Raw genomic sequence first — 13,522 nt, 5'->3', positions numbered from 1 at the left:
GCTGCTAAATTTTAGGGATAGATTACACGGTGCGTTGTAAAATTTTACCCGAATTAGGTATCTTACGGAGCTTTTACCCGAATTATCCCGAATTATCTTCAACAGCAGGCTACTGAAGATGCAACTCAAATTTAATGTTGATGTGGGACATTTTTGCATCTGTCAACTATAGCAACACTAACATCTAGAGCTTTCTATTGAAATTCGAAATCGAAACCCATCGACAGCATATCACGGTTGTATTTTACCTAAATTTTCTACTTATTCAAAAAATTAAATCACAAAAGACCTACATTCTTTTGTAACTTGGTCTCCAAAAAACCTCATATATTGCAGCTCTACCACCGTCCTGCTCGCGCAGTTGTCACAAACGCGCCGCAGACCGCAGACGTCTGCTAGTTTCTCTGATAACGGCACGGTCTTTGTGTTTGTCGGTGTTTCTGATACGGGATACAACTGAGTGACAGGTGTGGAGATAGGGGGCGGAAACATGAGACGAAACGCTGGGGGATGTGGGGATGGGGATGGGTAGGGTATGGGGTGGAAAGGGGACGGATTGTGCGAGAGGCAGACTGGGAACTTTGGGACGGTAAGGGCCATAACGAGTCTACGGGCGAAAAAATGACAAAGATAATGGAAGTTGTAGACACTCCCTACCGGTTTCCAGTAAAATGCCTCCATATCTCACCTGTCACTCAAGCGTCTCGCTTTCCTGGTTTGTTACTTGAAACTCATCACTCCTATAATTTTTATTGCTCACTCCTCACTCTTAGATTCGTGCTGCAAGCCTGCAAGGTTTCTTCAACAATGCCGTCTGATTTTGTCATGATTATTTGCGGTGCATTGTCAGAACAATACCTAGAGTTAGCTCATGCTCAATCGAAAAAAGCATCCTTCGACCATTCATTCACTAAATGCTTCTCAAGTGTATCTCCTTTCTACTCTTGAAGACGCATCCTCAAAGACCACCACCTAAGTAAAACCTCTCGACGTCGAGGATTACCAACGCATTACCCGACTATTAGGACACAGATTATCGGTTTGAAGATCACTTGTAACACATTAGCGGGTGTATTTACACGGAAGCTGTTAGCAATGACAATTGAATTGAACCTTGGCTGGTAGTGTGGGCTGTATGATGCTATTTTTAGAGTCAATTGATGAATGTGATGGTAGGAAGATTCACCTGAGTTAAAAAATATAAATCAGCCGCTTGATGTTGGAGGCAAAATGTGATTTGGAGAAGTTCAAACGAGTAAAAAAAGAATAGTACTATTTTGCCTCTTTTTATAAAAATCTCCCTTACAAAGTTGTAGTTTTTGTAGGGTACGAGTGAGTTTAGATGAGGTTTTATACATATATGATGGGTTCCTCTCCGTTTCACTGATGTGACTATAATGCTACACTTATGCTACACTTAGTACACTACCTGCTTTAAAAATATAAAACCATAAACGCATGGTACTTTATTTTGCTTTCATCGTCTCAATACAATAACGAGTGCAATAACGTGGCTGTCATTTCGACAATGAGCCTGTTGTCATCTCAGCAACAACCGAAACTACACTCCCATTGGGCCTTTCTCATCAACACACACGCCATAACATCTAATACTGCAGCCCCCACCAGTAGCGGCGGAACACCTTCAATTAACCCTCGCCCGTAAACGGCGATCTGCCACCTTCGCCCATGCAGGGGGGGGGGTTGGTGCGACCCCCCCCCTTGGCGTTTGAAAACGGAGCGTCGTAGAGCTTAGCGGAAAAAACCAACGGATTGCTCTCGCCGAGATCTCGCGATTGGTGGTATATTTTTTGGTCCTAGGTCAACATTTGACCTACTTTTGACCGGTCAAAGGTCAAATTTTCGGAAAAATAGAATTTTTTCAACTTTCCGCGGCGATTGCGGCAAAACGGTGGGAGATATCGACTTGAAACCTTCACTATCGTGTTCCTTGATCAATTTTCTATCGTTTGGTATGTATTTCGTTTCCCTAGCTCTAAGAATGGCGCGTTGGGAGCGCCGAAAGTCGGCAAGGTCACAGTCGGCGGCAGAAATTCGAAAAATCAAAATTTAAATTTTTGAAATCTGATCGTATTTTTGGATTTGGAAGGTCCATTTGCTCCCTATAGAAGCTAATATTGCTGCATATTCCCATTGAGGTGACAAGAATTAGCAAAATAGTGGTTCGGGCGCTTTTCAAAAATAGTACCGGACGCTGTTCCTCTTGTGACGTCATAGCTCCGTGACCTGACCTGACCCGGTCAAGTTTCTTATACCATATGATAGCCAATACTTGCCCCAACATGCATGGGAAGTTTCATCACGATCCATCAACCGATGTCCGTACCACCGGCAGGAAACTTCGGGCGTTGGCACTCAGTTTGTGAAAATCCGGCCGGAGGCTGTTCCCTTTGTGACGTCATAACTCCGTGACCTGACATGACCCGGTCAAATTTTTTTTATCAAAAGATGCGCAAGGTTTGCCCCATAAGGTACCCAAAATTTGGCGGCGCTGCGCGCCGCCGTTTTTGCACTATTTCCGAAAAACCTCAGGGGGGGGGGGGTTGCACCAACCCCCCCCCCCCTACATGGGCGAGGGTTAAGGGGCACTGCCGACCAGTGGCGTACCCAGGAATTTGCGAAGGACCAGGGCATCGACTGGAGGGGCGCCAACACTGGACAGAGGGGCGCCACCCACCATCATCTAGGAGCGCGACGCTATCGATTGGAGGGGCGCCAACAGGGGCGGATCCAGGAATTTTCGGGAGGGGGGGGCGGCAAGTCGAAATAGGGGCGACCTGGCAATCCGGGGGCGCTCCATACAAAGGGGGCGCCAAACCGTCAAAATCGGGAGCTAAAAGCCCGCGCCGTGCTAGGGGGCGTTATCGCGCTCCCCCTCAGGTTTTTCGCAAATATTTGAAAAACGGCTGCGCGCAGCGCCGCCATTTTCAGCATACCTTATCATGCATCTTTTTTGCACATGTTGTAAAAATGTCTGACGCGGGTGATGGAAGGTCAGGTCACCAGGTTATGCCAAGTGACCTAGCCTAAGAAAAAGTTCAAATGCTTACCATTGCTATACCGACTGAACGATTGCTTTGAACCTTTCAGCGATTGATGAAAGCAACACTATCCATGGAATGTATATCTCGGAATTTCGATATCTGTGACCTAAGGTCAGGTCAGTTGTGCGACGTCTCCATTAGGTAGGTAGGTATAATTAAGTCTTTGGAGAAAACTGAAAGGCATCTCTTTTGGACGAGCGCCATTCTAGACAATATCAAGCATTGGGATACATATAAAATTAACACGCTGAATAAGAACATTGCACCTAGTGTGACCACTCATTATGTCCCAGAGGTCATCCCATGTCATGAAAGGTCCGCAGCAGTTTTTTTTAATAACTTTTGATAGATTCAAGCTAGAGCGATAAAAACACCTCAGCTGTGTTCAGCTCGACGATACGCATCGACTGCTATGCAGCATGACCTTTTCCGGTCAGGTAATGACCTTGACCTGAGGTCAAATTCTCAAAATTACCCTTCATAAGGTCAACCTTTAGTTTGTTCGACGTGTCTCGACGACAGAAACGCAATGCTGGCAAACGTAATGTCGAGACTCTCTTGAGTCAAATGTTATTGCAGGAAAACATTGTTCGTAAAAAGGCTATTTTTAGAGTCTTTTGCCCTCTGAAGGCTAAACCGTTGACCTGAGGTCAAATCTGAGCGCAGCTTGCAGAAACACCTTTAAAAGGGCTATCGAATGCGCTTTTCTGCGGCGCTATAGCTCTATTGGTTTCCGAGTTATGTGCCGCTGCTTCGAAAACGGAAAAATGTTAAAACAGGCAACATTTTACCTTTGATGACCTCTGGTGACCTGACATTTGACCTGACCTAAAAAATGACCGTTTTGTTTTCGTCCTGTTTTTGACGATCTTTCAAATGCCGCTTATCGCGTATCACTACGCGGCCCAGGAGCCGAGTTAGACGAGGGAGTGTGCCCCCCCCCCCTCCCCAGCAGGACACGGAAAACTCAGACCACCAGCACGGCACGGGTCGTAGATGGGCACCGCTACCCTAGCAAAAGATATTAGCAAAAAGGTGACCTCCATTTACTGGTGCAGTCCTCCTTCTCCCGGTGATGCCCCCTCCTTTTTCTGGAAGCGTCTCACTTATGCTGGTATGCCTCACTTCCCGGGGGCGCCCAACCTCTGCTTGGATCGCCTAATCCATTATGGAGAGACCCACTTTGCTTAAGTCGCCTCATTTCTTCCTTCTAAGAACGACCAATTTGCTGTAGGCGGCCCACTTATCTGGGACGCCCATCTTCGGCTAGAAGTGCCCCTCTTCTTCCTGATGCGTCCCACTTCTACTACGAGTGCACCTTTTCTGTTAGGGCGCCCCTTTGCTGCTGAGGAGTCTTTTCTACTGTGAATAGGGCGGCCCTCTCCTGTTTGGCGACCCCAAATTCTGCTGGAGGCGCCCCACTTCTGCCCAACTTTTGGTGGGGTGCCCCTCTCTTGCAGGGGGCACTTCTCTTTTGCTGGAGACGCCACTCTTGTGGGGGCGCCCTTCCACTGCGGGGAACGTCTCTCTTCTGCCAGAGGCACCCCTTTTCTTCTTATGGGGCTCCTGTTTTTTTTTCTGGGGCGAGGCGACCCTCTGCTGCTCGGAGCGGGGCACACCTCTCCTTTTACTGGGACACCGCCCCTCTGCTGGGGTTGCCCTTCCGCTATCGTCAGGGGCGCCCCTCTTGGTAGAATATACTCCTTTTCTTTTTGTAATGGGGCGCCCCTCTTCTACCGGGGGCGCCCATCTGCTGCTGGGGCGTCTGTCTTCTGCCGGATATTGTCAATGGGGCGCCCATATCCTGTTTGGCGGGCCCAACCTCTGCTGGAGGCTGCCTATTTCTGATTAACTTTTGCTGTGGCGCCTCTCTTCTGCTGGGGCGCCCCTCTTCTGCTTGGGGCGCCCGTCTCCTACTGGAGACCCCTCTCTTCTGCTGGGGCGCCCCTCTTCTGCCAGTGGCACCCATTTTCTTATTATGGGGCTCCTTTTTTTGCTGGGGCGCCCAGCTGCTGTCAGGGCGCCCCTCTTCTCGGAATGGGGGCGCCTCTCTCCTTTTGCTGGGGCGTCGCTCCTCTTCAGGGGGACACGTCTCCTGCTAAGGGTGCCCTTCCGCTGCCAGGGGCGCCCCTCTTGAACAGAAGGTATTTTATATTCTTGTAACGAGACGCCCTCTTCTGCTGGGGGCGCCCATCTGCTGCTGGGGCGACTCTCATCTGCTGGGAATAGGCAATTGGGCGTCACTCTCCTGCTTGGTGAGCCCAACTTCTGCTGGAGGCGCCCTATTTCTGCTGAACCTTTGCTGTGTCGCCGCTCTTCTGCTCGGGGCGCCCTCTCTGCCGCGGGATATGGGCGCCTTTTTCGGATGGCGGGGGGGGGGGGCGGCCGCCCCCGTCGCCCCCCCCCCCCCCTGGATCCGCGCCTGGGCGCCAATACTGGACAAAGGGGCGCCACCGGCCCACCATATCGTCTAGGAGGGCGCCACTATCACCAGAGGAGCGCCAATACTGGACAGAGGGGCTTCGCCATCAACTAGAAGCGCGCCGCTATCGACTGGAGGAGCGCCAACACTGGACAGAGGGGCGCCAGTCACTGAGGGCGCCGGGGACGATGAGCCAAAGGGACAGGGCATGCACGGAATGTCCTGTATGTGCGTACGCCACTGCTGCCGACTTTTGATCCCATTATTTCCATGCAACGCCCATAGGGCTAATGTTAAAATGCCGAAATCAAAGGGGGGCACGGTGCTCCGGAGTCCGGTGCCCTCCCCGTTCCGCCGCCTATGGCCCCCACTCTGACCATTTGACAAGAGCTCAACTTGGCGATCTTCTTGACAAAGCGCTTCAAGTAATTCCTGGTAGCTTATCATACACATGTCAACTCCACTAAAGCGCCCTCTCGTCAGTGTGAAGTGCACTGCAGAACTGACGGTAGCGGCGATATAGCTATATTTGTATTATTAATGAATGTTGCATGATGCAATGCGAGGATAGGAAGCTGTTGATCAAATATATAGAAGTTTTCACCTACAAAGTTCAATGAACTGTAAGTTAGAGGTATGGTCAATTTGTGTGCTTGCCAAGAATGTGCTCATGATGCATAGGGTCGCGCTAGATTGAAAGTATTTATGCGCAGGCACGCTGCCTTTATAAAAATACGTTCACAAATAATGATTCCACCATCACTTTCTTAGATTGAGACGAGGAGTGAAATATCCAACACCCAGAAAAATCTCAGTCGATCTCATGTAACTAAAGAACGACGACATAACATTGAAGTCTACAGAGCTTTGTTCGTGAAGCAGAACCCCCGGGTAAATGCGAGAGCGTGATCAAGAGCGTAGGAGAGAAAGGGTTAGAGTATAAAGTCTGGAGTGGGAGAGAGGGGTAGAGGAGTGGGGGGATCAGGGGTAGAGGGGAGGGGATTCAGACGCCAATACACCTGTCAACATCGACCCATCGAAACCCATGTTTCTGATTAGGCTATCTCAAGTGGCCTAAGACCTAAGTCTCGCTAGCTACTGAATCCGGGTCCCGAGCTACCAGTGGAGTGGTTGGGTTGACCAAGGGGACCGGGTACTGTAAACGGACCGAGTTTGTATAAGGAAGGGCTGAACTGAGTGGGCGGGAGAGGTGATCTCTGAAATTCTGATGCAATATCTAGCTAATAAATGTTGTAGGATTGCTATTTATTTTGAGTTTGTAGATGTAGATATAAAGAGTAGATGTAACTTGGAATGATTGAGATCAAGATGTTGAGATGTCCAAACCTGTTTTTTTATCAACATCGGTGAATTATGATATCCTGTAGCATGTCGTATGTCTTCTCTCTCCCCTCTCTCTCTCCCTCTCTCTCTCTCTCCCTCTCTATCTCTCTCTCCCTCCCTCCCTCCCCCTCTCCTCATCCCTCCACCCTTTCCTCTCGTGTCAGATCTGACGTCATTACACAAACGATACAGCTCTGAGAGAACACCTGCTCTCCTCTCTTACTAGCCATCTGAGCACACGCACAGAACGCACCACACGCACACACACACGCACGTACAGACTACAGGAAGTCTGGCACGATCGTATTCATGCATGGAAGGGGAGAGGTAAAAGTGGGGCCAAAGGCTCAGACCGTTGGGTTGGTTCCGAAAGTTCAAGAGTCTGGAATGAATAATAGTCATTATTCATTAAGTTACACAAAAGTTCTGTCTGGCTTATTTTGATAATGACCTGTGGTCGAAATCATCAATAATTATTTCATTATTTCATCTTTCGGTATTTCATTGTAAGGAGGCCATTTAAAAGTGTTTTTTTCTCATAGAACTAATAGTCATTATTGGTGAAGTTTCTTTTACTTCTGCGACCAAAACATGAACGACTTTTCGATCATTTCAAGAGATCACACAGAAGATCTACGATCAAAGACGTTTTCAAACAGAATGATAGTCAGTGACGGATGGTTATTTCTCAGTTTCATAACCTGTGGCGGGCTATTTGATAAATAGCATTTGATGTGCGTCTTCTACGTTCTAATGATACCTGATCATACCAATGATATCAATGATACCTGATCATAATAACGCACTTGGTATTAGTTGTACGCCTTGCCTAAATGCGGATGAGATGTCACAATACTGGCTATTGTCATCGATGCCTTTCTTTCTGAGAACCAATGGCAATAACCACTGATAACCAGGCTCACACGTTTCTTCAGAACTAGCCGCCATGTCGGTGTCAAAATATTGACTCTGTCCGTACCAGGACATGCGTGTTGTGTGGAAGCTAAACAATAGAAGTTCGGCTCTGAGATAGATGTCTGTGAGAGGAGGGAGCGGTCGGGTGGGCTTTGGTGGGGACGGGGAAAGTGGGGAATGGGGAGGGTAAGTGGAACTGGGGAGTGGGGTAGGGATGGAAAGGGGTGGAGGCAGGTGCGCCTTGCTGGCAACAATTGTAAGCGATTACAGCAATTACAAATGCAAGGGTCCGGAAAACGTTTGGTCCAGGAAGAAAAAGTGTGAGTAAACTTTGCGGAAGGAGCTGTGAGAAGAACATCTCATCTCACCTCCCCTCTTCCTTTATTTCCTGCGATAAATTTATTATTTAGTTCAAGAGCAGAAGGCGCTCAGTGATAAAAACCTATCTTCCCTCTCGGTGATCTTCCCTCTCGTGTGATTAACATTTCACTATATCTAACCTAACTTCTTTCTTTCTCTCCCACAGATCTGGCCCAAAACCGCCGCGCCAAATGTCTGAATGAATCACTAAGCCATTTGTCCACCGTGCGTAACTCTATCTAACCTTCTCCCTCTCTTCTCTCACAGATCTGGTTCAAGAACCGCCGCGCCAAAATTCTGAATCACTAAGCCATTTGTCCACGGTGCCTAACTCTATCTAACCTTCTCCCTCTCTTCCCCCACAGATTTGGTTCAAGAACCGCCGCGCCAAGTGGCGCAAGAGGGAGCGCAACGCGATGGTCATGATGAACACCGATATCAAGGGCTCGTTCGGCGGACAACTCAACGGTTTCATGCAGCCGTTCGGTCAGCCGGACGCAGCGCTGTACTCTGGCTACCCGGGATACCAGAACTGGGCTACTAAAGTGCCGTCCCCACTGGCTCATAAACCGTTCTGGCCCGGATTTGATGCCGGTGTGAACCCGCTGGGTGTGGCCAATCAGGTGAGAGAGAGGCGGGATGACGTCATTGTGGGGTACGGGTGAATGGTGATGTAATTTGGGGTAGGGTGTCATTATGGCGGGATGATATCATTTTGGGGATGGTTAGAGAAAGGAGGGTAGGGCTTGAGATGGATCGAGGTTTTGGGGATTTTGCCTTCTGTTCTCCACTAAACTGGCTTTTCAGTTATTTGTGTTTTGTTTGGTTGCCTGCATTTTTTATGCTAAATGAACTATGAAGTAATACGCTAAAATTTAACGGCCGTCAAAAGTTTCATAGGATAAGCAGCATATCAACGTAGATTAGGACCTTAGAAGTGGCTTTAAATAAAGTTTACCGTCTTTATTTAAAGGGCACATTGTCTAATCTCTTGAAAGTTAAATTCAAAGTTGGAATTTCGAACATATTTTACCTTTTTGTTTCATTCGTTATTTAATATTTAACCATCATCCATGATATGACACCATTTGCCCTCACTTTGCAGACTCACTCGTAACTTCCCACCTCCCCACTGCTCTTACAAACTACTGACTACCCCCCCCCCCCCCCCCCCATTGACTACTGACTACCCCCTCCCCTCCCCGTTTTCTCTCTTTCCACAGTCGCCGGGCGCCAGTATCGGCATGAACTGCTTCAGCGCCCCGCCCACCGTCTCCACGTCTCCCATTGGCTCGCCCTCAATGACGTCATCACTCTCCACGTGCCCCTATGGCTCCGGCGCCTACGCCGCCTATGCGGTCCGTCCGGACCAATGTCCGTCTATGTCTTCTAGCATTGCTAGTTTGAGGCTTCGGGCTAAGCAGCATTCGGGGGGCTTTAGTGTTCCTGTGGGAGCGTATAGCCCAGCAGCGGTAAGTGCGAGGTCGCAGACTGGAAATATGGCGGCGTGTCAGTATGCGCCGACTGATAGGCCGCTCGTGTGAGAGGGAAAGAGAAGAGAGGGTAGGGAGAGAGAGAGAGAGAGAGAGAGAGAGAGAGAGAGAGAGAGAGAGAGAGAGAGGGAGGGAGGGGAGAGGGGGTGACCGATGGGATGGGTGGGATGAGAGGACCCTGTGACTGAGGGCTAAGGAGTTTGGGAGAGGATCATGACGCGACATCATTTTGGTAGGAAATAATAGGAGAGAGGGGAACCCTTTGACTAAAGGGAGGAGAATGGGGTGAAGGAAGGCCTTACTGGCTTACTCGTTACCAAGATATTTGTGTCATGAGGGGGCCTGAGGATCCCTTTGGCAAGTATTTAATTACTGGCGAGGGGAATAGGAAAGGGTGGTTCAAGCTCCGCAAACCCTCTCTCTCTCGTTCTCTCTCCTCCCTCTTCCCTCTCACACCCCTGCCACTACTTGTACATAGGCGTGGTTACCATAGCAATCGGAAACGATCGACAATCGAGATAAACGAACGGTTCACAACGACGGGCTGGCGACAGAAACGAACCTAGCGGCGTGTGTGTGTACTAGTAGTTCATTTGCAATGGCTGGGACTGACAGAGTGCGCTACTGCCGCTGCTCCTCCCAAAGTGTGCCGTGAAAGGGGGTGGGAGTGTTATTTCTTTCGTTTTTCGCTGTTTATGACTTGTCTATGATGCATCCAGCACCCATTTTCCGCCCTTGAATGCTTCTTTCATCCTCTGCTGTTCATATTGCTACAAGTGTGTGTAAATAAGTGTTTATTCCATTCTCTGGTGAAAATCAACCTTGCATACCTATTCACTTTTCTCATCGCTCGCTTTCTACCTCTTACTCTCTCCATCTCCCCCCTCCTCTTCCCTTCTAGGGCACGCTCGCTGGTGCGGCATTGTATGATATTAGGATAATTCCCTTCGCCGTTCCCTGCGCTTCCGTTTTCGACGTGTGCATATGCTAGACCCGTTTTGCGTGTGTGTTTGCGTTAGTGCGTACGATTGCGTACAAATGTACGGTGTGCGATGCGTGCAACATATGCCTGCAATGCGTGCAACAGTGCAACATGGGACATCGTGTGGCTACATGCAACATGGCGCACGTTTCTTGCAACATGCGTGCACAACGTGCAATGCGTGCAGCATGGCGTACAGTGCGTGCGTCTAACGTGCAATGGCGCACTCTGGTCTAGGAAAGCACCAGAGAGAGACTTGACCTTGCGCTGATCGCGAATCAGGACGTCTAAGCCTCTGGTTTGCCATGAGAAGCTTGTATAAACTCGGACTTGATATAACGACTGATAGCGACTTGGTGTTAGGTGTTTATATTGCTGTGTGACGTCATGGGAACAGACGAGCTTGTGACGTCATGACATGTGTGACGTCATCTTACGCGAGAGCGAGTTGTTCTGTGTTGAGCTTTGTGAGCTTCCATGGCTTCTGTTTTGCGTCTGTTGTGCTCCCTTTTTAACTCTATCTTCCCCGCGCGTACTGCTGTTTTATTTAATTGTACCGTATTTATTCACCCCTATTTAAACCACTAATTTATTTTACAAACCAACCTGTTTTCGTCTGTGCCATTCAATCGAAGTTTTGAATTGTTCCAAGCGCGAGGCACGACTGTTTTATTATTGGAAGGTGTAATTATGGAATCACAACTCACAACTTGCAAGCTGTGCCATGCTTTTAATGTGAACCCTCCTGCGACTTTGCGGGATAAAATTGTGCCAACGAGTTTCTCAGCGATTTGTGTGTGTCCTTGTAGAGCACCAATGGTGTTGCGTTTTGTATATTCCCCTTGTACGATGCTGCTACACGAAATTTGAGCGAGTTGGACTTGTGCCAAAGTGCGCAAAGCTGCTGTTGCTATGTGCATTGAATGATGGCAGCGCTTTAAAAAAGACAGTGCGTGGTTTCTTGTGAGTTGAAACGAATCGTTGTGAGCTCGAGTGTTTGTTTGATGGCAAATGAACACAGGAAAATGGTTGTTGTTTGTTTGTTTGAGGATGCGCGGTGAGACGTTGCGAATTGCGATAAGATCTATCCGCAGACCACAAGAAGTGATCTCTGGGTGAATACGTTCTAGAATAACGAAATTTAAGATTGTGGTCGCCTCGTTTTTATGTGATGATTAAAAAGGTCTGAAAAGCGACAAAGCGTTCGTGTTATATGGTGAAATTTTAGGGGAAAAACTTAAGATCTTGCGAGTAATAGGAGTTCAAACACGGATGAAACGAAGAAGAAATGAATCGCGGGGTCGCTTGATTTTCATCCAGGCTCTGTCAAGTGACAAATCTAAATGACTCATGTGGACAGCCATCACCCGAATTCGGACTCTAAAACTCGAAAGCACATACAGGCATATCCAGAAAGGCGGTCTTGGACGCTGCGGGGGCATAGCCACAAAAGCTTCAATTTCCAAAAACGCTCCAAATTTTGATTTCCTGTGTACTGCTGAGCAATTTAAAAAACAAACGTTTCCTTTTAAAGCTGTTTTCTATTTGCTCTCGAAAAATCGTAAGTTTGTCGATTTCGGACGACGTAGCGAGGGGGATTTTCCCTAAATGACCCACCCCCTGGAATCGCTAGGGATAGCACACATCAGCTAAACTACATGTCGCTGTTCGCCGACCAAGTGGCCCGCGCGCGCGCCGCCCAGTCCCACGCCGGCCGGGCGGCCTTGACCCTCGCTTCTGATTGGCTGAGCGGTCCGTGTGACCAGGCGAGACCGTTCGGCTGGGGTCACGCCATCACGTGACCAGGGGATCCATGGGACCGGCTTCGAGGGCGCCCAGAGTCGCAGGTTGGCGGAAAAACCGGCTAACACCAGGTTTTAACCGTGTATTTCCTAATAACACAGCCCGGAACCTCTCCATGCCTCCATCAGTACCGGCCCATGTCGCTGCCTCGGGCGCTGTTCCGCGGTCTCTGATTGGCTGGCGTGCGACACCAGAGTCGTGTCACCGCTCCTGATTGGCTGATCATTGGATGCGTCGCCGTGACCTTGGAACTACTGACCAGTGCCAGGTCAGCCATCATACGGCCTTGCCTTGGACGTAAACATAAATAATAAGCGGGCTGGTGGCGACTTGGGACGTTAAAATAATGATAAGGCTCAAACGACATAAACATTTTGCATAGTGCGAGGTAGGAGGATTGGAGGACGTCACTGTCTGGAGGGGCCATGATTACGCCGGGAGGACTTCGCTACGAAGACTTCGTATTACACCGGTGAGTACCTACACCTGTCTTAGAGCTGGCTTGTGTTTTCGTGTCAATGAATGAAACAGATTGAACAAATGTCTCTCATCTCTTCCCCCCCCCCCCCCGATCTTTACATCTCTTTGTATACCTCCCTCTTTTGTTCAAAGTGCAGCGAATCATAAACTTCAATATATGTATTTTGCATTAGGATGCTTGGGTATTCTACAGGCTAAGCAGCAGCAAAACAAAAACTTTCCATAAACAACCAACCGGACAAGTTGACTGCTGGCATTCCAGCACACCTGTTTACTTCTTCACGTGGTGTTTTCACAATCAATCGACAAACTGTCTAGCGCAGCTCGTATTAAGCAAACATCAAGATGGAACAGCCCACCGCACGTATGAATGAGTACATGCCCTTCCTAATTGACTAGCGACGTTTTCAATGGGCTCAGAACATGTGAACCTGACTGAAGGTTTTTGAAATGTCCCAATGCTGATTCGCATCGTATACCGCGTCTTGAACCATGAAAAGCCTCTAATTTAACTGTCATCCTTCGCCAAACATCAAACCATGTTCAAACAAACATATATTTCTAACACTTCGCCTTGCTACCAGTGACCGTTTGCCTTGCAATTTGGTGGAATGTGCTAGCAAACAGGCGCAACTCCTCATGATGACAGCCCAAATTA

At 48.6% G+C, this 13,522-nt stretch overlaps 1 protein-coding gene across 1 annotated transcript; it reads left to right on the top strand.

Moving 5' to 3' along the window:
• The first annotated feature begins 7,923 nt into the window (after positions 1 to 7,923).
• LOC122390799 (pituitary homeobox x-like) lies at positions 7,924 to 11,609 on the top strand. The gene is made up of 3 exons (XM_043384109.1): positions 7,924 to 7,932; positions 8,472 to 8,729; positions 9,330 to 11,609. The coding sequence occupies exons 1-3, from the start codon at positions 7,924 to 7,926 to the stop codon at positions 9,648 to 9,650; spliced, it is 588 nt and encodes a 195-aa protein (XP_043240044.1). The 3' UTR covers positions 9,651 to 11,609.
• The last annotated feature ends 1,913 nt before the right edge of the window (positions 11,610 to 13,522 follow it).

Source organism: Amphibalanus amphitrite, unplaced genomic scaffold (assembly GCF_019059575.1).
Source record: "Amphibalanus amphitrite isolate SeventyFive unplaced genomic scaffold, NRLGWU_Aamphi_draft 000409F_arrow, whole genome shotgun sequence".
Lineage (NCBI taxonomy): Eukaryota > Metazoa > Arthropoda > Thecostraca > Balanomorpha > Balanidae > Amphibalanus > Amphibalanus amphitrite.
The sequence above is the reverse complement of the archived record's forward strand: the minus strand, read 5'-3'. Positions and strand labels throughout refer to the sequence as shown.